At 39.8% G+C, this 25,378-nt stretch overlaps 1 protein-coding gene across 1 annotated transcript in view; it reads right to left on the bottom strand.

The window, feature by feature from the left end:
- Positions 1-25,378, bottom strand: part of DCHS2 (dachsous cadherin-related 2) — a 323,756-nt gene that overhangs the window by 145,992 nt on the left and 152,386 nt on the right. The window contains exon 4 of the mRNA XM_010840797.1: positions 19,729-19,960. Within this exon, the coding sequence (XP_010839099.1) occupies positions 19,729-19,960 (232 nt within the window). The remainder of the gene's footprint in view (positions 1-19,728; positions 19,961-25,378) is intronic.

Raw genomic sequence — 25,378 nt, 5'->3', positions numbered from 1 at the left:
CCAACCTCCAGCTGAGTCTCCATCTGGAGCGCGGAACCCACCACGCTTACTAATTATGCCTGGGCTTCTAAGACCCACTCGAGAAGGAGTCTAGGGTGAGACACCTTCCGCTATTCGAGAGGGCGCCTGCGGCCTACGTAAGTGGTGCAAACTTCTTGTCTTGAAGTTTTATTGGTCTCCCGCGTAAACCAAGCTACTCAGCTTCTTTTCTCCACTGAATTTTCCTACTGAGCTATCCTCATTCTATTGTTCTCTATATCTCTAATTAGCATATAAATAGTCGCCTAGGCCGTCTCTCCTTCGAATACCCTGGATCAGCTGGGGCTGGTCCCCAGCAAGTCAACTCTTCACATGAGGTGGCCAAGGTACTGGAGTTTCAGCTTTAGCATCATTCCTTCCAAAGAAATCCTAGGGCTGATCTCCTTCAGAATGGACTGGTTGGATCTCCTTGCAGTCCAAGGGACTCTCAAGAGTCTTCTCCAATACCACAGTTCAAAAGCATCAATTCTTCGGCGCTCAGCCTTCTTCACAGTCCAACTCTCTCACATTTTAAAGCACAGCTCTAGGTTCAGCTGGCACAGGGGACCTTCTACCTCCCACCCTGCTTCGGAGACCGCTCCTCCAGGACCCTGCAGTGGCCTGAGTACATGTGCCCATAACACATGTGCCACATTGTACTTAACTTTTGTTTAATTGGAGGATAATTTCTCTACAATGCTGCATTGGTTTCTGCCATACAACTATCATAACTATATATTAATATGTATCCCTTCCCTCTTGAGCCTCCCTGCCATGCACCCCCATCCCACCCCTCTAGGCTGTCACGGAGCACCAGGCTGGGCTCCCTGTGCTATACAGCTGCTTCAAATAAGCTATCTGCTTTACACATGGTAGTGTATATAACTACCTTACACTTTAATTAACGGTGTTTGTCTTTCTTATCATTCATTCACTTATTCATTATTTCACTTATTCATTATTTGTGGTTTAAAAATCAAAAGACAACATTTTGAAAATATATAAAAAACAGTTTAGTACACATAATAATGCAGAGTTCTATAACTAAGATGAAAAGATACAAATAAACCAAAAGTTAAGGTGAATAAGGGCAGATAATTCTAATAAGAAAGAATAAAGCATAAATAAATATGATAATGCTCAAACTTATTAAACATAACAGAAGTACAAAACTAAAAACAACTACCTCCTATTTTCATCTCTGCTGCTGTTGCTAAGTCGCTTCAGTCGTGTCCGACTCTGTGCGACCCCATAGATGGCAGCCCATCAGGCTCCCTGTCCCTGGGATTCTCCAGGCAAGAACACTGGAGTGGGCATTTCCTTCTCCAACGGATGAAAGTGAAAAGTGAAAGTGAAGTCGCTCAGTCGTGTCCGACCCTCAGGGACCCCAGGACTGCAGCCTTCCAGGCTCCTCTGTCCATGGGATTTTCCAGGCAAGAGTGCTGGAGTGGGGTGCCATCGCCTTTTCCGATTTTCATCTCTAATGTTGGGTAAAACTTTTAGGTAATATTTTGCCAGATTAATAAAGGATGTGGTATCAACATATACTTTGCAAAAGACACTTTAGCAATATTTATCTAATGGTAAATTGTTCTTATTCAAAACTTAGAAATCTACCCTGTACTTACATAAGGGCTCTGAAATAGGAAGTCCTTTGCAATATTGCAAATGAATTTAATATCTCTCAAGGAAATAATAAATGTTTAAGTCTATTGTAATATATTAATACAATATAGTAAGAATACTCCAGAGCACCCAAAATGTATAAAGGAAAGATATACGTTTTCATTTAAGAAGACTTTACATGCTGCTGTTGTTGCTTAGTTGCTTAGTCATGTCCAGCTCTTTCGTGCCCCATGAACTGTAGCCCACCAGGCTCCTCTGTCCATGGCAGTTTCCAGGCAAGAATACTGGAGTGGGTTGCCATTTCCTTCTCCGTTACATCGTATATTTTATATAAAAAATGAGTTGTAAAAATGAATGTATATATAATTCAGTATGTTTAAAAAAAACTTAGTACTCAAACATTTAAACAATGTATAAGAATACAGTGTATTTCTACTGTAAAACATTCAGGAAGTGTTAAATGAGCAGGTTAGATTACAGAATAATACGTAAACTATAATCATAAACACTAACATATATACTTTGGATGCACACACACATGCAAAGAAATATGCACACTGGAAAATATGGAAAGATCCGAACAACTATAAAGAGAGCCCATCTATATGGGTTGAGATTACAGGATAACTCACAATACTTCTTACGTTACTATAGTTTTAAAGAGCATATGTGCTATGGACTGAATTGTACCCATCTTTAATATGTTGAGGGTCTAACCCCCAGCATAGCTATATTTGGAGCAAAGAAGTAATTAAGGTTAAATGAGGTCATCAGGGTGGATTCCTGATCCTACGGGATTAGTGTCCTTACAGGAGAAGACGCCAGAGAGCTCTGTCTCTCTCCCATCGTGTGAGAACACAAGAGCCCTCAACAGGAGCTAAATCAGCCAGGAACTTGGTCTCAGACTCCCAGCCTCTAGAACTGTGAGAAATTAACATCTGTTGTTTAAAACAGCCAGTCTGTGGTATTTTGTTACAGTAGCCCAAGCTAGGGCTTCTCTGGTGGCTCAGACAGTAAAGAATCTGCCTGCAATGCAGAAGAACAGGTTTGATGCCTGGGTCAGGAAGATCCCCTGGAGGAAATGGCAACCCACTCCAGGATTCTTGCCTGGGAAATTCCATGGACGGAGAAGCCTGTGGGCTACCTTCCCTGGAGTCACAGAGAGTCAGACATGACTGAGTGACTAACACTGACTGAGCCCAAGCTAAGGCAATTAAGTTTGTAAGTAGAAATTTTATATATGTGTGTATATATAAGATAGTCATAAAAATATATGTTTATTACAAGACATTAATCTACCTCTGTTTAGAGCTTGTATACTTGCATACCATATTGAAGCTTTACATTGGACATTAAAACGTGCATTTTAAAATAACTGTCCAAAAGCCTTTTCAAAAATAGGATTCTTATTCTGTAAAAAGCTTCAAGGATGTACAAGAATGGAAACATCAGAACTAGCAAATGAAGATATTTAGGAGAGCTGTATTCAATTAAATGAATCCCTGAGCTTGAGATAAACATGATCTGTAGAAATTACCTATATAAAAGTGATTGGACGTGATTCCCAGATATAAACAAAAATAATGCTACCAATGTCCAAATTACTAGCAAAATGTGTCCCAACAACATATGGTAAATTGGGAAATGTAATAAAATAAATATCTGTACTATATTCACTCTGCTAGTTGAAAGCATTATATCTGGTGAAAGTAATCTAGTGTTCAATGGGCCTCATCCCCAAATTCCAAAGCTGGTGTTTTAAATCGAGATAATTTGATAATGAGATTTGAAGTCTCAAAGGTTTGATGATGGGGACCAAAAAGAACGCATAAGTTGTCTGTGGTTTTTATTAGTCTATGCTTCATGCCACACAGAATGGTATACCATGTGGCAAGATTAATTTTCTTGTTTTCTAACAAAATTTCACTGATAAATGTCCATCTCATTTGTTGTATTACAGATTCTCAACAAATTTGAAGGAAAGGAAAAGAGAAGAGAAAAGGAGACACTGGCAAATACAGACAGCTGTACAAATATAACTTTGTCAAGGACCTTCACACTTAAGAAATATACACTCACTGATCAACAGCTAAATGCCAATGAAGTGAACTAGTTAGACCTGGCAGCTAAGGCACTGCATGATGTTAGCTCTTACAACGAGGGCTTAGCTTGCATGCCTGCTACGTTGCTTCAGTCACGTCCAACGCTTTGTATCCTGTGGACTGTCTATGGGATTCTCAGGGAAGAAAACTGGGGTGGGATGCCATCTCCTACTCCAGGGGGTCTTCCCGATTGAGATATCAAACCCACATCACTTACATCTGCCGCATCGGCAGGCAGGCGCCTCACATACAGCAGTCATTCAGACATGAACTCACTGCTGGGCAGTGGCAGGCGACCCACTTCCCAAAGGGAAGGGCCTTGTTGAGAAAACATTTTTTAAGTCTTTTAAAACAAATAACACTGTATAAGAGCCTGACCATACAAGGTAAATATTTCTAGTTTTAGCTTTTCAAAAGGTTTTTAAAAGAAGATGCCCATTATCTTACTACTTCAGGTGTCATTTCACAGACATCTCAGAAGTATGGCCTTTGCTCTAGGGTGTCTGCATTAAGATAGTTTACATTCACATATATGCATACACATATATATGTGTGTATACATAGATACATACATATCTATATATACTTACACATACTTGTATTGTTTATATATATTATATATATAAAATATATAAATGTTAATCTACTCAAAACTCCTCGGCAATGATGGGATGGTCAGTTTTACATAACAGGAAATCTTTTCAACAGTACCAAGTGCCAAGTACAGTCTCCATACTATCACAAATTGCACTGACTTCCGTGAATGCCCACAGAAGCATTCAGGCCTTCACTTAAATCCATCATGGATTTACCCTCCTCATCTATAAATTAGGATGATGATGATAATCACCCAGCAATCTCAGACACAATTAGTTACTCTCTGAAAATGTCCAATTCTTGTATAAACTATTTTAAAAAGCCCCAAATTTTAGGATTTCTAAGATTTTTCAAAAACTTTTATTAAACAAAAGCGTGATACTCCGTTAAGAACAACCACTCGAAAGGTAGCACAACTGATAAACACACTTGTCTGGATATGCATGACAAAACAGTGTGACAGAAAGCCCTGAGGGCCGCTGGTTCACTATTAGTAGATGTGCATGCTTACATCTTCATATCTTCTTTTGTGTATTTAAATATATGACAGGTACTTCTGTCAGTCAGGAACCAGTAAGGGAAACAGAAACCACACTGAGACTGTTAGAGACGATACAATTAAAAGAACCAAAGACACCTGCGTGAAGTGAAAGCGTTAGTCGTTCAGCCGTGTCCAACTGTTTGCAACCCCACGGACTGTAGCCCACCAGGCTCCTCTATTCATGGAATTCTCCAGGCAAGAATACTGGAGTGCGTTGCCATTCTTTTCTCCAGGGGATCTTCCCAATCCAGAGATTGAACCTGGGTCTCTTGCACTGCAGGCAGATTCTTTACCATCTGAGCCACAGGCAAGCCTGACCACACATGTATGAGAAGCTAAAGCTGTAAGAAGGGGAGAATGAGCAGCACTGCATGAAGCAGTGGGCTTTTCCAGGGCTGCAAGGACAGAGAGGAAGAGGCAGTGGTACTACCCCTACCTCAAAGGAGAGGAAGAGCTCTGCGGTGGTGCTGTTCGGATGGTACCCAGTGCCCAGGGCACCTCCTTGCAGCTGATATTCAAATGCCTGAGAGAGTGACTCACAGCTGGTGTTCAAAACTTCAAGGGCAAGGCCAGCAGGCGCTTAGATTGCCTTTGAGAAGTCACAGTGAGGGTAGTACTCATCACCCCAGGACACACTGCAAGGTCAGGGCAACTGATGGGCACTTCTGAAGGGAATGCATTCTCATATATGGGAAAAGGAGACACTGATAATTATATACATAAGTGATATTTTTTAAAAAGGAGAGACAAAGATAAAATCTTACAGCAGCAACAAGAGAAGAAAGACTGAGAACCTATAATGGAATAATTCTTTGACTTCTCAATTGCAATGACAGAGGTCAAAGGATAAAGCAATATTGTGAAAGTTATGGAAGAAAACAACTGCCTATTCAAAATTTTCTACTCAGATAAGCTATTTTAAAGTATGAATACTGGATCAGTCAGAATTCTTCAGAGAAACAAAAACAAATAGTGGAAATGATAGAGAGAGAGACAGCGATGGGATAGAGAAGATAGGGAATGAGGGGAAGAAGGAATAGAGGTAGAGAGACTAGAGAGATTTAAGGAACTGGCTCATGTCGGGGTTAGCAAATCTGGAATTCAGGGCTGGCCAGAAGGTTAGACATTCTTGCAGGAGTTGATGTCACAGTCTTGAGTTGGAATGCAGCCTAAAGGTAAAATTCCTTCTTCCTGGGGGTATATCAGTCTTCTCTTTGAAGGCCTTCAACTGATAAGATGATCAGATCAGCCGCTCAGTCATGTCCGACTCTTTGCGACCCCATGAATTGCAGCACGCCAGGCCTCCCTGTCCATCACCAACTCTCGGAGTTCACTCAGACTCCTGTCCATCGAGTCAGTGATGCCATCCAGCCCTCTCATCCTCTGTCATCCCCTTCTCCTCCTGCCCCCAATCCCTCCCAGCATCAGAGTCTTTTCCAATGAGTCAACTCTTCGCATGAGGTGGCCAAAGTACTGGAGTTTCAGCTTTAGCACCATTCCTTCCAAAGAACACCCAGGGCTGATCTCCTTCAGAATGGACTGGTTGGATCTGATAAGATGAGGCCCACTCATATTATGGAACACGTTTTGCTTTACCCAAATATTACTTAGTTAAGTGTGAATCACATCTTAAAAACTCCTTCACAGCAATATCTAGACTGGTGTTTGATCAAAAACTAGGTACCATAGCCTAGTCAAGTTGACACATAAAATTAATTATAACAAGCATAAATAAGGCCAGGACAGATAGACAATTTACCTCTTACAAATCATCACTAAAAGAATAACTAAAGGGAACACTGTTCTGATACTAAATACACTGACCACCTCCTCCCTGAAAGCAAGTGCTGCCAGAAATATAAAAATATATAAAATATAGCCTTTTAAATGCAACAAAAAATTGGCAGTGAAAACAGTAAAATATTAAGTGATGCACCAAGAGTGCATATAGCAGGAATTCAGCTTTGACCTTCAGAGTATTTACCAAACCTCAGTGTCCTTGAATTTTTATTTTAATGACTGTGGAACTCAGGAGGCAGAAAACAAGACCAGGACCTTTGGGGATGAGGGCAGTGTGGAGAGGGAGTGTTTCACAGGAGTTCCTCCAATAAAATTAGATCCACAAAGCTTTCAATGTAAGAGGGAGCTAGGAATAAACCCCTGCCTACCGAGTGAAAATTAGTGACTTGAAACCTGGTGTCCTAAACAGAGGAGTAAAAATGTCCTTCGAGAATTCATAAACATAAGCCAACCTTCACAGTAGTTTTTAGCCTGAATTCACAATAAAGGATGATATGAAAAATTTCAAGTCAAGATTTTAGTTGAAAACAATATAGATTTGTCCTTCCCTAGGGTGCTTAGCCTCTTGAGAAACCTGTATGCTGGTCAGGAAGCAACAGTTAGAACTGGACATGGAACAACAGACTGGTTCCAAATAGGAAAAGGAGTACGTCAAGGCTGTATATTGTCACTCTGCCTATTTAACTTATATGCAGAGTACATCATGCGAAAGGCTGGGCTGGAGGAAGGACAAGCTGGAATCAAGATTGCCGGGAGAAATATCAATAACCTCAGATATGCAGATGATACCACCCTCATGGCAGAAAGTGAAGAGGAACTAAAGAGCCTCATGATTAAAGTGAAAGAGGAGAGTGAAAAAGTTGGCTTAAAGCTCAACATTCAGAAAACTAAGATCATGGTATCTGGTCCCATCACTTCATGGCAAATAGACAGGGAAACAGTGGGAACAGTGTCAGACTTTATTTTTGGGGGCTCCAAAATCACTGCAGATGGTTATTGCAGCCATGAAATTAAAAGATGCTTACTCCTTGGACAGAAAGTTATGACCAACTTAGATAGCATATTAAAAAGCAGAGAAATTACTTTGCCAACAAGGGTCCGTCTAGTCAAGGCTATGGTTTTTCCAGTGGTCATATATGGATGTGAGAGTTGGACTGTGAAGAAAGCTGAGTGCCAAAGAATTGATGCTTTTGAACTGTGGTGTTGGAGAACTCTTGAGAGTCCCTTGGACTGCAAGGAGATCCAACCAGTCCATTCTAAAGGAGATAAGTCCTGGGTGTTCATTGGAAGGACTGATGTAGAAGCTGAAACTCCAGTATTTTGGCCACCTGATGCGAAGAACTGACTCATTTGAAAAGACCCTGATGCTGGGAAAGATTGAGGGCAGAAGGAGAAGGCGACGACAGAAGATGAGATGGTTGGATGGCATCACCGACTCAATGGACATGGGTTTGGGTAGGCTCCAGGAGTTGGTGATGGCCAGGGAGGCCTGGCATGCTGTGGTTCATGGGGTCACAAAGAGTCGGACACGACTGAGGGACTGAACTGAACTGAAGTGAGGGTGCTTAGGCAAGGGAAACACAAATACTCTTCAGAGGAACCCAACTTCATCTCTGGGGTTAAAAGAATTCTCTCAGATAAAGATTCAAGCCCACAATAGAAAATCACACAATACATGAGGAAATATGTTAATATGAGTTAGACTCATTACTAACAGCAGATTTGGACTGGGAAAGACTTCAAAATGGACAAAATGCTCTAGTTAAAAGAGAGAAATCACCCAACCATATGTTGTTTATAAGAAACACTACTGAAACCAACAGATACAGGCAGGATGTGAGTGAAGATAGGTGACTATATGTTGCCTCCACCCTCACGCCCCTTGCCTTCTACAGTCTATCTGATCCATGCCAGCCCCTTGCTCTTGGACCAGAGCCCCTAGCTCTGGTTATGCTATAATCTTATTTTTGCCTTTCCTAACAATTTCGTGGATTTGATCCACAGTCCTTCCTACTGCTTAGAGTTCTAAGCATTTCTCTGGCTTCGTACTGGGCTCTTCTTACAGTCTCTGAGAGATCTCAAAGGGTGTCCTGGGCCACCTGCATCAAAATCACCTAGATTACTTGTTAAAAAAAAGATTTTCAGGCTCTTACCTAGATATCCTGATGTCGAGAAAGATTATTAAAATTAAAAGACTCTTGCTCCTTGCAAAGAAAGCTTGGACAGCAAAGAGATCAAATCAGTCAATCCTAAAGGAAAACAACCCTGAATATTCATTGAAGGACTGATGCTGAAGTTGAAGCTCCAATACTTTGGCCACCTGATGAGAACAGCTGGCTCACTGGAAAAGTCTGAGACACTGAAAAAGACTGAAGGCAAAGGAGAAGAGGGTGGCAGAGGATTAGATGGTAGGACTCAGTGCACATGAATCAGAGCAAGCTCAGGGAGATAGTGAGGGACAGGGAAGCCTGGCATGCTACAGTCCATGGGCTTGCAGAGACATGACTCAATGACTGGAAAACAGCAAAAAAGAAATATTATAGAAGTGGGAAAGCATGCTGGAATTGAATTTCTAAAGATCTCTACTGGTAATTCTCATGTGTTCTAAAGTTTGAAGACCACAGCTATATATTATTTCCATCAAAATATTCATATGTTTCATGACTTCAAGAGTTACTTTGCTGTAGTATCTCCCCACATCCTCTCACCTGAATTAAGTTCTATATCTCTTTCTAGGTGGCATTTCCTCTGAGGTATTTGTCAATTTGACATCAGTTGGATCATCTATTATTCAGTTAAAATTAAAGAATTGTACATGACTTATCCTCTTTCATTAATAAATCAATCATCATCTCTATATCATTTTCCTCTTAAAATATTCTCAGATTAGTTCCTTTCTATTTTTATTACTATCTCCTCAGTACAAATTTTATCATGCTATCCCTGGATAATAATAGTAACATGCTATTATTACGTATTTTCTGTTAATAAATATATATATTCCCTGTTCAAATTTTCTAGTCTTTTAATCCAACCAACACACTAGTTCCAGGGAAATTTTTCTAAATATCATCATGACATACTGATGCTCAAAACCCTTATCTTGTGTATTTCCTATATTTAAACTTTGTCATGATTTAAAATTCCTTCATTAAACCACACCCACTCAGTGTAGCTCTGGATCATCATGTAGCCCGTCTCTCCACCCCAGACACCATCATCTTGTGTTGTCATAAATATATGTAACAAGTATGATAGCAAAGCACAATTCATGGCATGCAACCATAGAGTGCCTTTATTCTTTTCTATTTTAATTTATTTTGTATGGCTAACTATTCTTCTCCTGACCCTATGTGAAAATTCAGGAAGCTCCTGCCTCCTCCAGAATCACTAGCAACCAATTAAAATTCTTTTTGTTACATTAAGTCACAGAACAGTCTCAGTTTAATAAATAGAGTATAAATGTCCATGGAATAATCAAAACTCTAAGGTTGAGTTCAGATGGGGAAAAGCATCTGACAAAGAATGGATGTATGTGTAACCGCATTACTTTGCGGTACACCTGAAATTAACATAACACTGTAAATCAACTATGTAGCTTCCCTGTTGGCTCAGTGGTAATGAATTTGCCTGTCAATGCAGGAGACACAGGTTCAATCCCTGGGTCGAGGAAATCCCCTGGAGAAGGGAATGGCTACCCACTCCAGTATACTTGACTGGAAAATGCCACAGACAGAGGAGCCTGGCAGACTACAGTCCACAGGGTCTCAAAAGAGTCGAAGACGACAGCGACTAAGCAACAACATGAATGAACCATGACAGTGAAAGTCTTAGTCGTTGAGTCGTGTCCAACTCTTTGCAACCCCATGGATTGTAGCCCTCCAGGCCCCTCTGTCCATGGAATTCTCCAGGCAAGAATACTGGAGTGGGTTGCCATTCCCTTCTCAGGGGATCTTCCTGACTCAGGGATTGCACCCAGGTCTCCCACATTGCAGGCAAATTCTTTACCATCTGAGCCACCAGGAATTATCAACTATACTCCAATAAAATTAAAGATAAATAAACAGCTCTAATTTAAGGGGAAAAAAAGTTTAGGTGAGGCATGTGCTACAGGTCAGAAGTTGTTAGCTTCTTCTTTCTTTCCTCCCCTAACTCTCCTCCTCTTCCTCATCTTGCTAACGTGAGTTTCTGAACCATCTGGGAGCATCTAGGGCAAAGGAGGGGATAAGAGAGCAGCAAAAGCACTCTCACTGGACAGCTGCCAACTGATGCTGGAGCGTCAGTTCTCTCCCGCCCGGGCAGCTGTTTAAAAACCACTTTCCATCACTAGTGCTTTCATGGCTTTCGCAGGGAATCTGAGGCTGCCATAATAGACACGAGCACGTCCCTCTTCAGACACACTGCTTCCTCATCTCCTGGAAAGCGGGCACGGCTCAGACCCCTAGCCCTGGCCTCTGCAGGCAGGACTGAACCCCACCCCAGCTGTCTCTACCACAGAGCCCATGCCCAGTAGACACTAGTCAGCACTCTCAGCTCCACAAACAAAGGTTGCAGGAATCCCTCCTTTATTCCACTGTCTGTCATTCCTGCTCTAGATTATTCAGATGAGAGACACCCTTGATTGTCTTTGAAATGTATCTTTTAAAATATGCTAAACCAGAGCATAGCCAACAACCCCAGTAAAAGTAGGACAAAGAGGTAATCGTTAGCACACATCCAGATCAGGCCATAGAACAGCAAGAACAGCCTTCAGGCGTTTCCCTCCTGACAGCAGCAGAGCAATGCAGGGCGCAGTGAGTCGGCAGGCCTCCACAGCTTTGTTCTACTGGCAAGGACGTCCTTATGATGGAGAAGGCCCGTCAGGTCATTTTAATCTGGTACCACTAACTATTAACATTACCGCATTCCCTTCTTTAAAAGTCAGTGCTATTTGTAGTTCCCCAGACTGATCTGACTCTCTCCACAGCATGCCTGAGTACAAAAAGCAGGCTGCACATGAAGCCTCAAGAACCCCACTCCTGTGACAGTCACACTTTCTCACTCTAATCGGATAATGGGCATTCAGTTTGATGCATCAACAGAAAGAACTTGCCTAATACAAGCCTGAAGATAAAATAACTTAACTGTGGATGACCATCTGTTAAAAACTAAGAGCCAGACTGCTGAGCTTCTTTTGGTCAAACACCACCCTACTGTGTGTGGCCACACTCTCAATATTTGACATTCGGGAAAAAATTATTAAGTCTCTGGTCTTCTTCTACATGTGTTTTCTTTCTACATTTCCATATATGTTTCCATAGATTTCTGTACTGTGGTATGGACTATCTATTTTGTTTCTAGTATTAAACTTTAAAAATTAATGTACTCTCATAACACAATTTTTTACATTTATTTATTGAGACATAATTGATCATATACTATTGTATTAGCTTTAGATGTACAAATTAGAGGTTTGATATATATATATATGCATTGTGAAGATGATTATCAGCAACCATCATCACATACATATTTACATTAATAAACTTTTTCTTGTGATAAGAACTTTTATGATCTACTCTCTTAGCAACTGTCAAATATGCAATATAATATTGTTAACTACAGTCACCATGCTGTACATTACATCCCCAGAATTTATTTATCTTATAAATTTAAGTTTGTACCTTTGGATCCCTTTCACCTGCCCAACCCCTCCCTTCTCTGGCACCCACCAATATCATCCCTGTGTATTATAAGGACTATTATTGTCAGTTCAATTGGACTACAAGCTTTGTTTTGGCAACAATTCCATCTCAGTCTTTCTTTTTTATTTGACAACCACATACTTTGTACCATCTACATCCCAGAACTGAGTTAGTAACCAGAAAAGGAGCCAGGAACAGAACAGACAGTGTCGGTGGGGCACAGACAATCAAATATTCACAAAACATGTAATTATAATATAAAGAGAAGCTGTGCTAGAACATAAACTGGGCACCTGTTTTAATGTGCTTGAGGAGGGGATTGTCAGAAAACGCATCCATGGAAAGGGGACCCATAACTTGAGCTCTGAAGGATGAGTTAGGCCATTAGCTGGGTGAGGATGTGTGTGTGGGAACAGAAGAGGAGAGAGAGTCGTCCAGTGTTCTGGGCAGAAGGGAACACATGTGATGTGCCCAAGGAGGGAAGCACACGAGCTCAGGGAAAGGAGGTGAAGGAGCAAGAAGGAGGAGGAGGAAGAGAAAAAATAGTAGCTGGTGTAAGGAATGAGCACAAAGACTAAGGAGAATTATTGGAGCTGAGGCCACAGGGAAAGCAGGGCAGCTCATGAAGAGCCTGGGAGACCATAATAAGGATTGGCTTTTGGCCAAAGAGCCAAAGTCACTGAAAGGTTTAGGCAGGGGAATGAGATAACCGAATCTGTCTTTCTATATTTGGACAAGGTCCATTTTGTGACTATATATATATATATATATATGAATTTCACTAGGCTTCTTCTGAGGCAACGACTACTTTTTAGGCTTTCAATGCCAACTTGTGTAGTGAAACAATTTCTACTAGAGACCAGGACGAAGCTATAAGTTTCTTTGAATGAACAGTCATCACTTAGAAGAGGTGAGTATTAAGATTAAATTTGTCCCTCTATATGTTGAATATTTCAAAACATTCACTTTTAAAAATATTCAGATATAAAGAGGAGCTAGAAAACTCATTTACTTGAATTCAACATTCAACTAAGATCTGAGGAGCCAGAAAATGTAGCTCTATAATATATATATGTATTAATTATATAATATATATATAGGGGCATACATAATATGTATGTATATGGCTTCCCTGGTGACTCAGATGGTCAAGAATCTGCCTGCAATGCAGGAGACCCAGATTCAATCCCTGGGTCAGGAAGATTCCCCTGGAGAAGGGAATGGCTACCCACTCCAGTATTCTTGCCTGGAGAATTCCATGGACAGAGGAGTCTGGAGGGCTACAGTCCATGGTATAGCATATTTACATATAATAAATAATAAAACAGTAAGTAAAATCAATAGCTCCCTTTACCTGTGTATTTGCCAGCTTAAAATTTATGACATTATATTTTAACACTTTAAAGAACAGTGATTATTTAGCTTTTTTTTTTCATGACACATACATTATTAATTACTATTTGGGGGATCAATTTTAACTTTAAAAAATAGATATTGATTCATTTACAGAGCACTAGTTATTTCATGTTTCAATTGCTGAGTGCTTAGATTTATACATACTAATTATAATCTGTAACATTATTTGTCTATGCTTTTATCTTGTCATTTAAATAGAAGAAACTGCTGGGATTAATTTTTTTAATTGATAGACTAATAAAAGGACTTCAAGATTTCTATTAAGTAAAATCTAATAAACAGATAGAATCATGTTTTCCTACTAATTAAACAATACTTATTTTTAGAAGCAAACCTCCTGGAAAAGATGGCATACTCTTTGCCAAAGTGTACTTTGTAGTTAGACAATAATCTGTGGGTAATTACTAAAATTGTAAGCTATGGGATAGTTATGAACAAAAACAAGCACAAAATCCTGACCATCACCAAACATCTGTAGTCTGTAAATGTAATTTTCTCAAAAACAGAGATAGATCAAAAACTATAAGATATAAATATCAATTTCTTATTGATATAAAGTCACAATGAGAGATTGTTTTCCTATCTTACCTACTTGAATCAATGTAATGTATATTTACCTTAGCTTTGTCTTTAGGGTTTTTTTTTCTTTTTTTCAAAGCCACAATCATGGAAAGAGCTTCAAAATGGAAATTTGAGAAGTCAAAATGTGTCAGGTTTACTACTATTGCCTTGAGCAAATCACTAGGACTCTTAGGGTCTCCAGTCTCTTAATTTGTGGATGGGAATAACAACTGCCTTGCTTATCTAATATGCTAATGGAAAGCTCAAATGAGCAATATATGGAAGAGATGTCAAAAAGCATTGTCTGATACAGAGCAGTACAGCAACAGATCACAGGTCCAGGATGGGGTTCAAGCCCAGTTATGCCATGTACCAACTGCGTACCTTTAGGGAAGTCACCAAATCTCCTTCTGCCTCAGTTTCTTCCTCCACTGAATGAGGGAGCTGAACTGTAAGGTTCCTTCCATCTCCAAGAGTCTGTGGTCTTTAACTGGAAAAACTAAAGAAAGCTTTCTACATGCTTCTGTTTCCCATGAAACTGATATACACTGATTAGGTGCTTGTGACGCATTTTAGTCTCTGTCTTGCAAATTAAAGAAAGTCATCTTGGTTTTTATTTTGGCATGAGCAGACTCACATCCTTTAGAAATAAGGTGTGGTATTAATTTGTTAACTATATATCAGAACACTGATTGTAGGAAAGTGACAATCATGTAGAATTATGAGAATCATTACAAGGTATGAAATCTGAGCATAAAACCAGCATTAGAAAAGAATCTGCCCTTGAAATAAAGGAAAACTGTCCTGGTGCTACATTGCTAATAATTGCTGTTACAATCCACATACCCTGCACAAAGAGGGTGATCACAACTAACCAGGAAAGCAGTGCTGGCTGCGTGTGGCTGTTTAACTCTCTCAGCTGCCCTTTTAATTACTTGTCCTTCCGTAGTGTTAAATTTGGATTTTGTGTGCACCGCTACTAAACCCAGAACAGACAATAGGTGAAACAATGTGAGCTTTTGTTGTCAGATCTATGAGATTGAGCAGGAATTTTTGTCTGTCTTGTTCACTGATGTATTCCAAACACTGAGAACTGTGTTCATAATAGGCATTGAAACAATATCTGTGGAAACGATGGACTTGCTTCCATTTTCTGTCTTTCTTTTCAGAACTTTTGACTTTTTCTTGTATCATTAGCATACAAAGAGATAAATCACAGAAATGTAACAATAGGTAGCCCTAGCAAAAGAGATAATTGGGTAAAAATAAAAGACTCACACAAATGCTTGAAACCTGCCACCTTAAAATAATCTGAATTATAAGTAAAGCTTGTTGCAGAGTAAAATCACTAAATAAATAGAATCAACACAAAAGCTAAAAATTGTTTTTTTACCTTATTAAAAAGACTAATTTGGACAATGTAGGAAAAAAATTGACCAATAGTTCATAAAATGGGATTAAAAATACATGAAAAAGGGCTATTAATAAGTAAGTTTCTTGTGTTACCTCCTTTTAAAACTCAAAACAGTGTGGTCTGCCTTGTACCCACATCAAAGGAAACCACTAAGAATAAGAGAAACGAAGGCTCAAGTCAATCTCTCTCTCCTGATGTTGAGACACATTCTACAAAAATGTTCTTTGAACCAACAACACACTTAGAAAACCAGAAACAGAACAGGAAGATAAACACACAAGAGAAAACAACCAGGACATGGCCACACCCCCCTCCAAAACCTTTTCCTTCCCAGCTAAACACAGTAAGTCCAAGAACTCTATTTCTCATGCATGAGTCCTGGTTATGGCACAAACAGATAATGGAAAATCTCTTGTCTTCAGGAAAACTGGAGCCTATGTAAGCTTATAAAATAGTATATCTGATATAGGAAGCCTCAAAATGAAAGCACAAAGGAACCAGTGAGTAAATGAATTAATGTCTCTAAGAGAGAATTTCAGAGTATTTCAGGAAGAAGTGACTATGTATAAGTCAGCTATCAATTCTCAGTCTTCTCCTCCACTGTACACCTATGTACAACCACATGTATCTGTGTGTATTTAGTTTCTATAACTAGAAAAGAGCTGGCACAGTTATGCTGCAGAGGGAATTTGAGAGAGTTCTGAAGAAAAGTGGGGGTAGGCCCTGGGATCCTGTGCCATTCTGCAATGGGGAAAGAGGATTTTAAATGAAGGTATGCTCTGTTATCAATGGCACTGCTCTGCAATTTCTTAAGAGTCTGTAATAAGAATTTAAATCATTTTTCAATTATTTCTAATGTCATTTATTCATTTACTCCATAGATATTTACTGATAAGGGCAATATCTTGAGATTGTGTTTCTACTGGCAGGCCCTATAGAGACAGGCCTTTAAAATGAAAGCAAGAAAGTCCAGCCTTTTACAGGTTCAACAAAGACACAGATCTAGGAAACGGAAGCCATATTCCAGTACAGCTCCTTGTTCCATTCTTTGAGAACATCAGCATTTAAACCAGTTTTTATGGCAGGGCCTGGAGGCCTAACTATTATGTACAAAATAGAAAATGTGTCTGTAGTTGTAGTCAACCAACAGATGAACTGGAACTCAGATGTTCAAATTGGAGACTACCTGTTCACTAGGCAACTTCTTTCCACAATTAGTCATGATGCTGTTTCATTCTCTTCTAAAGGTTACAGTAGAGCATTAGCAGGTCCCATGAATTTCTCATGAGTTGTGATTAGGTGCAACCACATTCTCAGCCCTGTCAGACTGAGAATATCTTCACCCTAAATTCAGCAGCATCGAAATGCCAACAATAATATCCCAAGGCCCCTTCCATTACAAAGTTGGTCTTTGCTTTAAAAAAATACCAAGATACTCTCCTAGATAATAACCACTTAAAGCATTCTCCCTGATTAACAATGGCATTTTTCTAATGCCTGTGCCAGGAATGGAAGCCTGTGGCTGTTGAAGCCAGCACAACAACAGAAATATCTCCTAAAAACACAATACAGTATAGATCATTCTTCAAGATTGTCCAGGGGAAACTAGAGGATGAGTGTGTTGATGTTTTTTAAAACAACCTGCTAAATGCTTTTAGATCATGTGCCCTGATTACTGGCTGACCTATATATTTTTGGCAATGTTAGTGCCCTAGCTGCTGCTGCTGCTGCTGCTGCTGCTAAGTCACTTCAGTCATGTCCGACTCTGTGCGACCCCATAGACGGCAGCCCACTAGGCTTCTCTGTCCCTGGGATTCTCCAGGCAAGAACACTGGAGTGGGTAGCCATTTCCTTCTCCAATGCATGAAAGTGAAAAGTGCAAGTGAAGTTGCTCAGTCGTGCCCGACTCTTAGCAACCCCATGGACTGGAGCCCACCAGGCTCCTCCATCCATGGGATTTTCCAAGCAAGAGTACTAGAGTGGGGTGCCATTGCCTTCTCCGTAGTGCCCTGGAGGGCCTGACAATTTGACAAGTAGTTAAGGTCCTCAGTTTAGATGAATTTTTAAAAAGTCAAGATAAGCAGAGACTAATTTCCTAAAAAAGTATTTTTGTCTGATCTTTGAAAAGCTAAAAGGACCATGTCAGTGGATTATCTTGAGCAAGGAAAGTTTTGTCTTATAAAGCCTGCCATTGAAAACAACTAATCCCCTGGTCAGTCATACACACTAGAGGTACACTTTCCAGGCAAGATGCAATAACTCTTTAGCTAATGGAGCTAGTTAAGAAGGCAAACTAACTTGGTACATCAGATTCCCTGTCTCAGTTATTGCTGGTTGCTAATGAATGCAGTCATTACAAAGGGTGTTGTAAAGATCCAGTATGACTACGTGCAGAAAAGCCCAGTGTAGCACTTCACATCAGTATTAGCATCACAATAGAAATACATCTCACCCATGCTCAGAGAAGGTGTTTCAAGAAAAAATAAAATCTTGAGATCTCTGCACCCCCACATGTTCTAAAGCACTATTCACAATCACCAAGTTGTAGACACAACTTAATGTCTATCAACAGATGGATGGATAAACAAGATACGGCATATACATACAATGGAATATTACTCAGCCTTGAAAAAAAGAAGGAACTTCTGAAACACAGGAAAATATGGGCAAACCTGGAGGACATAAAGTTAAGTGAAATAAGCCATGCATATAGAAGGACAGTTATTACATATTTCACTCTGTGAAGTATCCAAAATAGTCAAGTTCATCAAATCAAAGACTAGAAAGATGGTTGCCAGGGATCAGAGAAGAGAGAGAAATGGAAGGTGCTAATGAAGGAGCATAAAGTTTCAGTAAAACGAGATGAGTAAACCCTAGAGATCTCCTATGCAACACTGTACCTCTGGTCAATGACAATGTTGTTATTCAGTCTCTAAGTCATGTTTGACTCTTTGTGACCCCATGGACTGTAGCCTGCCAGGCTCCTCTGTCCATGAGATTTCCCAGGCAATAAAACTGGAGTGGGTTACCATTTCCTTCTCCAGAGGATCTTCCTAGATCTGGTACAGAACCCACATCTCCTGCACTGGCAGCCAGCTTCTTTACCACTGAACCACCAGGGAAGCCGAATGATAATGTACTGTACGCTGAAAAATGTGTGAAAGGAACCATCTCAGGTTAAGTGTCCTTATTACAATAAATAAAATAAACATTTTTTAAAGAAGAAATGCAAAAGAAAAAAAATTTTTTTGAAGCCTCATTATTAGGACCAGAATATCTGCAATATCTCCATAGGATTATAATGTAATATTATACACTTAAAATTTTATATTTTCTTATAACCAAACACTTCAAACATTTCTGTTAACAACAAACCAATAGGGAAAGGAGGCAACCTCTTAAATATTGATTACTTCTGAAAGATTCAGTTTGCCCACTCGATTTCTTCAGCAGATACACAATTACCACATAAGAGACCTAAGAGGAGCTTTAGGTATCATTTCAGAAACAATGAGACTAAGACCTGAAGAGATTAAGGGAATGCCAGCCATAGCACGAGAAAGGCATTTCTTTGGATGTCACTACAATGCTTTTTGCATGATTAGGATTATTCATACATTGAAAGGATGCAAGTTATCCTTAGATGATCATACAAATAGGGGACATTTGCAAAATAAATACTACTAACCAGTATCCTTTATAATTTACCACCTTTAATCCTCACAGAAACTTTGCAACATAGGAATTATTAGTACTCCTAAGGTAAGGATACAAGGCCACTGAAGGTCGTAAGACCAGGAAGAGGTAAAGCTGGGACTCAGATCCAGTCCTAGCCTAACAAATCCTGGCTCTTTTCAACATGCTTTCTGGAAGGTGACGTGAGTCCTGCAACACCCCTGCCAAGGAAAAAATCATTTCAACTCATTTTCTGGTTCTTACGCAAAAGCTACTGATTCCAAGCTCACATACCTGTGGTGGAGTCGATGGTGAAAAAGGAAGACAGGTCTCCAAGGACGAGCTCATAGGCCACTGTTCCATACTTTCCAGAATCCCTGTCTGTGGCAAGAACATTGATGACTTCGGTGCCCAGCTGCGCCTGGCCACTAAGGCTCGTCACATAGGTTAATGGGTTAAACACAGGTTCATTATCATTTACATCCTCCAGTTCCACACGAACAAAAGCTTGGGCACTGAGTCCACCCTGTTGGATGGATGAGAAGTGATTACAAATGGGTCTCACATGAACACTGGGGTGCACAATAAGTGAGAAGGATCCTAGAATAGACTTCTGAAACAACCAAAAGTATGTGTGTGTGTGTATTCATTTTACTTTTAACATATATATATATATATATACATATGCATTTTACTTTAAAACTTGAGCTATGAGTTCATGTGAATAGCATGATATCTGTACTCCAATACTGATTCTTAAACTGGAATTTCATTACCGCACATGTATTTAGGTATGGCTGAATCTCTTCACTGTTCACCTAAAACTATCACAACATTGTTAATTGGCTATACCTCAACACAGAAGAAAAAGTTTAAATAAATAAAAGGGAAAAAAAATACTCTAGGAGGTAATAATTTCAGAGTAGAGGCCAAAGAGGTCTTACTTAAGATTTCCTTAAATAAGGAAATCTCTCCTGAAATCCAAAAAAAAAAAAAAATCACTTTCAATGCCTAGATAATCTTTAACTGCTAAGGAGAAGGGATAAGAGAGTACTGGAGGGAGGTGGAATTTCAAAATAGGTAACGGGGGAAAGCATCACTAAGAAGGTGTAATTTGAGTAAAGACGGATGCATATGAGGGACCAGATCTGTTATTTGGAGGAAAAGCATAACAGAGATGAGCGCTCATGCAAAGGCCCTGAGACAGGAGCGCAGTACATCCCGAGCCTGATCAGAATAGCAAGGAGGCCAGTGCGTGATGTCAGAGGGGCGGGGGAAGGCCACAGAGGCTTCTGTGGGCCTCTGAGAGGACCATGTCTCTACCCATCTGAGGGTTGTAAGCAGAGGAGTAGCTTGATTTGTTCCCCAAGGGCAGCAAGGCTGGAAGGAGGGAGGGAATCTAGGTAGGAGCCAGAAGAATCATCAAGTCCAGCACAGCAGGTGACATACATCATTTTTATTTCTACTGTTCACTTCTTTTTTTCTTTTTTTATTCTATTGATATGCTGTTATGTTAATTGATTTTTTTTTCTCATTGTGTCTACTGTATTCATTTAAAAACTGGCATAGCCCTGGCACTTTATTCAACTTAGAACATGGAAGATCACTATTTTTATTCTTTCTCTGTTCTTTTTCAGTCCGCAGTGTTGGGTACATGGGCCCTCAGAGCATGAGAACCATTTCTAAATTCACAGTCAGCTTCATCTACTTTTCCTGCAAACTTAGTGCCAGGTTCATTTTGAGATTTAAAATTTTCCACATATTAGAAAAGAAATCAAGTGCCTAAAATAGTGAGAGATGGATCCCATACTGGCTTTGTGTGTGTGCTTCCTTCATCTAAAAACAAGGAGCAGGAAAGAGCACAATAGAAGAAAATAATCCCTGCAATTTTTACTTTTCTAAAGGAAAACATATGTTCCTACTTCAAAGCACCATTTTCCATTTCTATCTGGTATACTTTGATACTTTCATCTTAGGCAAAAGTCCTTGGTAAGTCACAGCAGCCTGGGTTTTCTCCTTCACTTATCCTCTTCTCTCTCTCCTATTCTGTCTCTGTCTCTCTCTCCCACTGTGGCAGGAGGCAGTGAGCAAAAAGGAAAATCAAAGGCAGTGAAGCAGCAGCTTTGGCACAGGACAAAGGGAGACCACGGCTGTGGACTCTGGAGGGAACGTGTGCTGAGCATGAGGGAGGGCGCAAGAGAGAGCGCATCATTTACTATTGTTTGGGATGAAGCTGACTGTGAATTCAGAAACCGTTTTCATGCTCTGAGGGCCCATGTACCCAACACCGTGGACTGAAAAAGAACAGAGAAAGAATAAAAAATAGTGATCTTCCATATTCTAAGTTGAATAAAGCGCCAGGGCTATGCCAGTTTTAAATGAATACAGTAGACACAATGAGAAAAAAAAAATCAATTAACATAACAGCATATCAGTAGAATAAAAAAAAAAGAAGTGAACAGTAGAAATAAAAATGATGTATGGCAAAAAACCATCACATTATTGTAAAGTAATTATTCTCCAACTAAAATACATTTTAAAAAATTAAAACAAAAACAGAAAAACAATGGCAGTACCATCTAGTCTGTGTCCTTGACATTTAGACTGGTGCTGTGTCTTCAGCAAACTGAAGTAACCCGTGGGTCCCGGGTGGAGTGGAGTGAGGGGCTGCGGATGGGAAAGGCTGCACCCCATCTCACAAAGCCCTGCTGGTTCTTCGAGCTGGAATCTTTCCCAGTTTTGCTTTTCCTTTATCTTTCCTTCCCTTGTCCTTTTAAATTTCTCCTCAAGATCAAGAAATCATTTAAGTTTGGGGTGGGGAGAGGCTAAGAAAGCAGGTAGGAGAAGAAATGAAAGAGTGGCAAACATGTGAAGAAATGAGGCTCACTCTACCTTCAGGCCTTCAAGAACAAAGATGTTCATTACTGGGCTGTCCACAAAGACTCCAAATCAGGCCATGCTACCCAAAACAAGCAAAATGTTAGATGGACAAATCAGAGCTTGTTGTTATAGATAAGTGAATCTTCTCGCAGGAACAGTATTACATATAGATCTCAGTTTTCTTTTTTATGAATCTAATTTTTATCTATTAAATGTGTCCACAGGGGACACTTTCCTGTCATAACAACCATTTGTGAATGAATGTTAAGTGTGCTTTACATATATTTTCTCCTTCAACTGTTATAATCTCACTTTCTAAAGACTTTTATGGGGCCCTCCATTTTTACAATAAGGAAACCAAAGCACAAAGAGGCTAAGTGACTTGTCCAAAGTAAGTGAGACTATAAACAGCAGATCTGTAACTGGAATGGAGATTCATTTGTCCCCAAAGCCCCCATGACTTGAGACTTTTAAAGTATTACTATGATATAAATTCGACCTTTCATGAAGGAATGTTTAAAGACCATATTACAGGCAATGCCAACCATGGATTTTGTCTCAGAGGAAAAAGGAAAACAGAGCCCCTGTTTACAAAGAACTTAACATTTACGAGACAAATGCTGTACAGCTTGGTCTGTGGCACAGTGGAACAATCTGGAGCCAGAAGATCTGGATCTAATATCTGGCCCTGCCTGCCTCTGGGACCACAGCTTCGACAACATAAGATGGCCCAACTTTGAGCTGCCTCTTCCACAAAGTGGGGCCACCTGCTCACCTTGCAGGCCTGTTGTTGCAAGGAGTGATATAATATGTGTGAATGCATTTATTATGGCTAACCACCACCAATTAGAAAATTTTACAGGCTCTTTATCCTAAATACATGGGACCAGATATATTTGTCTTGAAATTCTGAATTTTTTAAGTTTCATAAAAGAAATATAGTGCATCCAGGTGAAGTCTGGAATGATGGCCCATAATCAGGAACTTAATATTCTGCTGCAAAATTGATGAATAAACACATTTACAAGCTTTAAAGAAAAGCCTCAAGGATCTCACAAATGCTGGGGACATATACCTTTCCTGGAAAGGGATTCCAGTTGGACAAATAATGTTTAGAAAGAAGCTTTTAACAGAGTGCCTGACCCTTAGCAAACAGACTGAGGCCCAAGCTCCAGCTGTGCTGGGAGTGAGCTCACCAGGAGCAGGGTGGTGATGGTAGAGGGCTCTCCTGAGTGCCTCCCTGGCCTCATTAGTACCTTACCCACTGCTGGGGACCAGAGTACTAAGATGAAAAGCATCTTCACACAAAAATCAACCCCTGTGCCTTTGGAGTGGGAGCACTGACTCCAAGACCATAGACTACCAGAGAACTAACCCTAGGGAATATCAAATAGTGAGAACTTCCACAAAGGGAATCACTTGAATACAAGACCTGGCATCACCCAACCACCAGTAGCACCCTGTGCAGGATGCCTCATCCAAACAGCAAACAAAACAAAAATACAAACCAAATCATCAGTAGGCATGATTACCACCTCACTCAGCTTTGCACATCAGAGGAAAAAAAAAAACCTCATCACAAATCTCACCTTATACAAAGCTTACACAAACCACCGCACCAACCAAAAGGAAGAAAGAATTCAACCTTTAACCATGGGAAAAGGAAACCTCAAACACAATAAGATTTAAAAAAAATAACGAAAAGGCAGAGAAATACTGTACAAATGAAGGAACAAATGAGAAACACAGAAGTCCAAATAAATTAAGAGAAACTAGGCAAACTACCTGAAAAAGAATTCAGAATAATGATAGTAAAGGTGATACAAAAAATAATAGCAGAATATCTGAAGCAGAATGAATCCCTGAGCTGGAAGATAAAATGATGGAAATGACTACTAAAGAGCAGAATAAAGTGAAAGAATGAAAAGAACTGAGGATAGTCTCAGAGACCTCTGGGACAATATCAAATGCACCAACATTCAAATTATAGGGGTCCCAGAAGAAGAAGAGGAAAAGAAAGGGTATGAGAAAATTTTTGGAGAGATCAAAGTTGAAAATTTTCCCAATATGGAAAAGGAAATAGTCAATCAAGTCCAAACACCCTCTTCCAACAACACAAGAGAAGACTCTACACAATGGACATTACCAGACGGTCAATACCGTAATCAGATTGATTATATTCTTTGCAGCCAAAGATGGAGAAGCTCTATACAGTCAACAAAAACAAGACCAGGAGCTTACTATGGCTCAGATTATGAACTCCTTATCACCAAATTCAGACTTAAATTGAAGAAAGTAGGGAAAACCACTAGACCATTCATGTATGACCTAAATCAAATCCCTTATGATTATACAGTGGAAGTGAGAAAGAGATTTAAGGGCCTAGATCTGATAGATAAAGTGCCTGATGAATTATGGAATGAGGTTTGTGACATTGTCCAGGAGACAGGGATCAAGACCATCCCCATGGAAAAGAAATGCAAAAAAGCAAAATGGCTGTCTGGGGAGGCCTTACAAATAGCTGTGAAAAGAAGAGAAGTGAAAAGAAAAGGAGAAAAAAGGAAAGATATAAGCATCTAAATGCAGAGTTCCAAAGAATAGCAAGAAGAGATAAGAAAGCCTCCCTCAGCGATCAATGCAAAGAAATAGAGGAAAACAACAGAATGGGAAAGACTAGAGATCTCTTCAAGAAAATTAGAGATACCAAGGGAACATTTCATGCAAAGATGGGCTCGATAAAGGACAGAAATGGTATGGACCTAACAGAAGCAGAAGATATTAAGAAGAGGTAGCAAGAATACACAGAAGAACTGTACAAAAAAGATCTTCATGACCAAGATAATCATGATGGTGTGATCAGTCACCTAGAGCCAGACATCCTGGAATGTGAAGTCAAGTGGGCCTTAGAAAGCATCACTATGAACAAAGCTAGTGGAGGTGATGGAATTCCAGTTGAGCTATTTCAAATCCTAAAAGATGATGCTGTGAAAATACTGCACTCAATATGCCAGCAAATTTGGAAAACTCAGCAGTGGCCACAGGACTGGAAAAGGTCAGTTTCTGT

This window comes from Bison bison, unplaced genomic scaffold (assembly GCF_000754665.1).
Source record: "Bison bison bison isolate TAMUID 2011002044 unplaced genomic scaffold, Bison_UMD1.0 scf7180017864146, whole genome shotgun sequence".
Lineage (NCBI taxonomy): Eukaryota > Metazoa > Chordata > Mammalia > Artiodactyla > Bovidae > Bison > Bison bison.
Note: the sequence above shows the minus strand (reverse complement) of the source record. Positions and strands in the feature narration are given on the sequence as shown.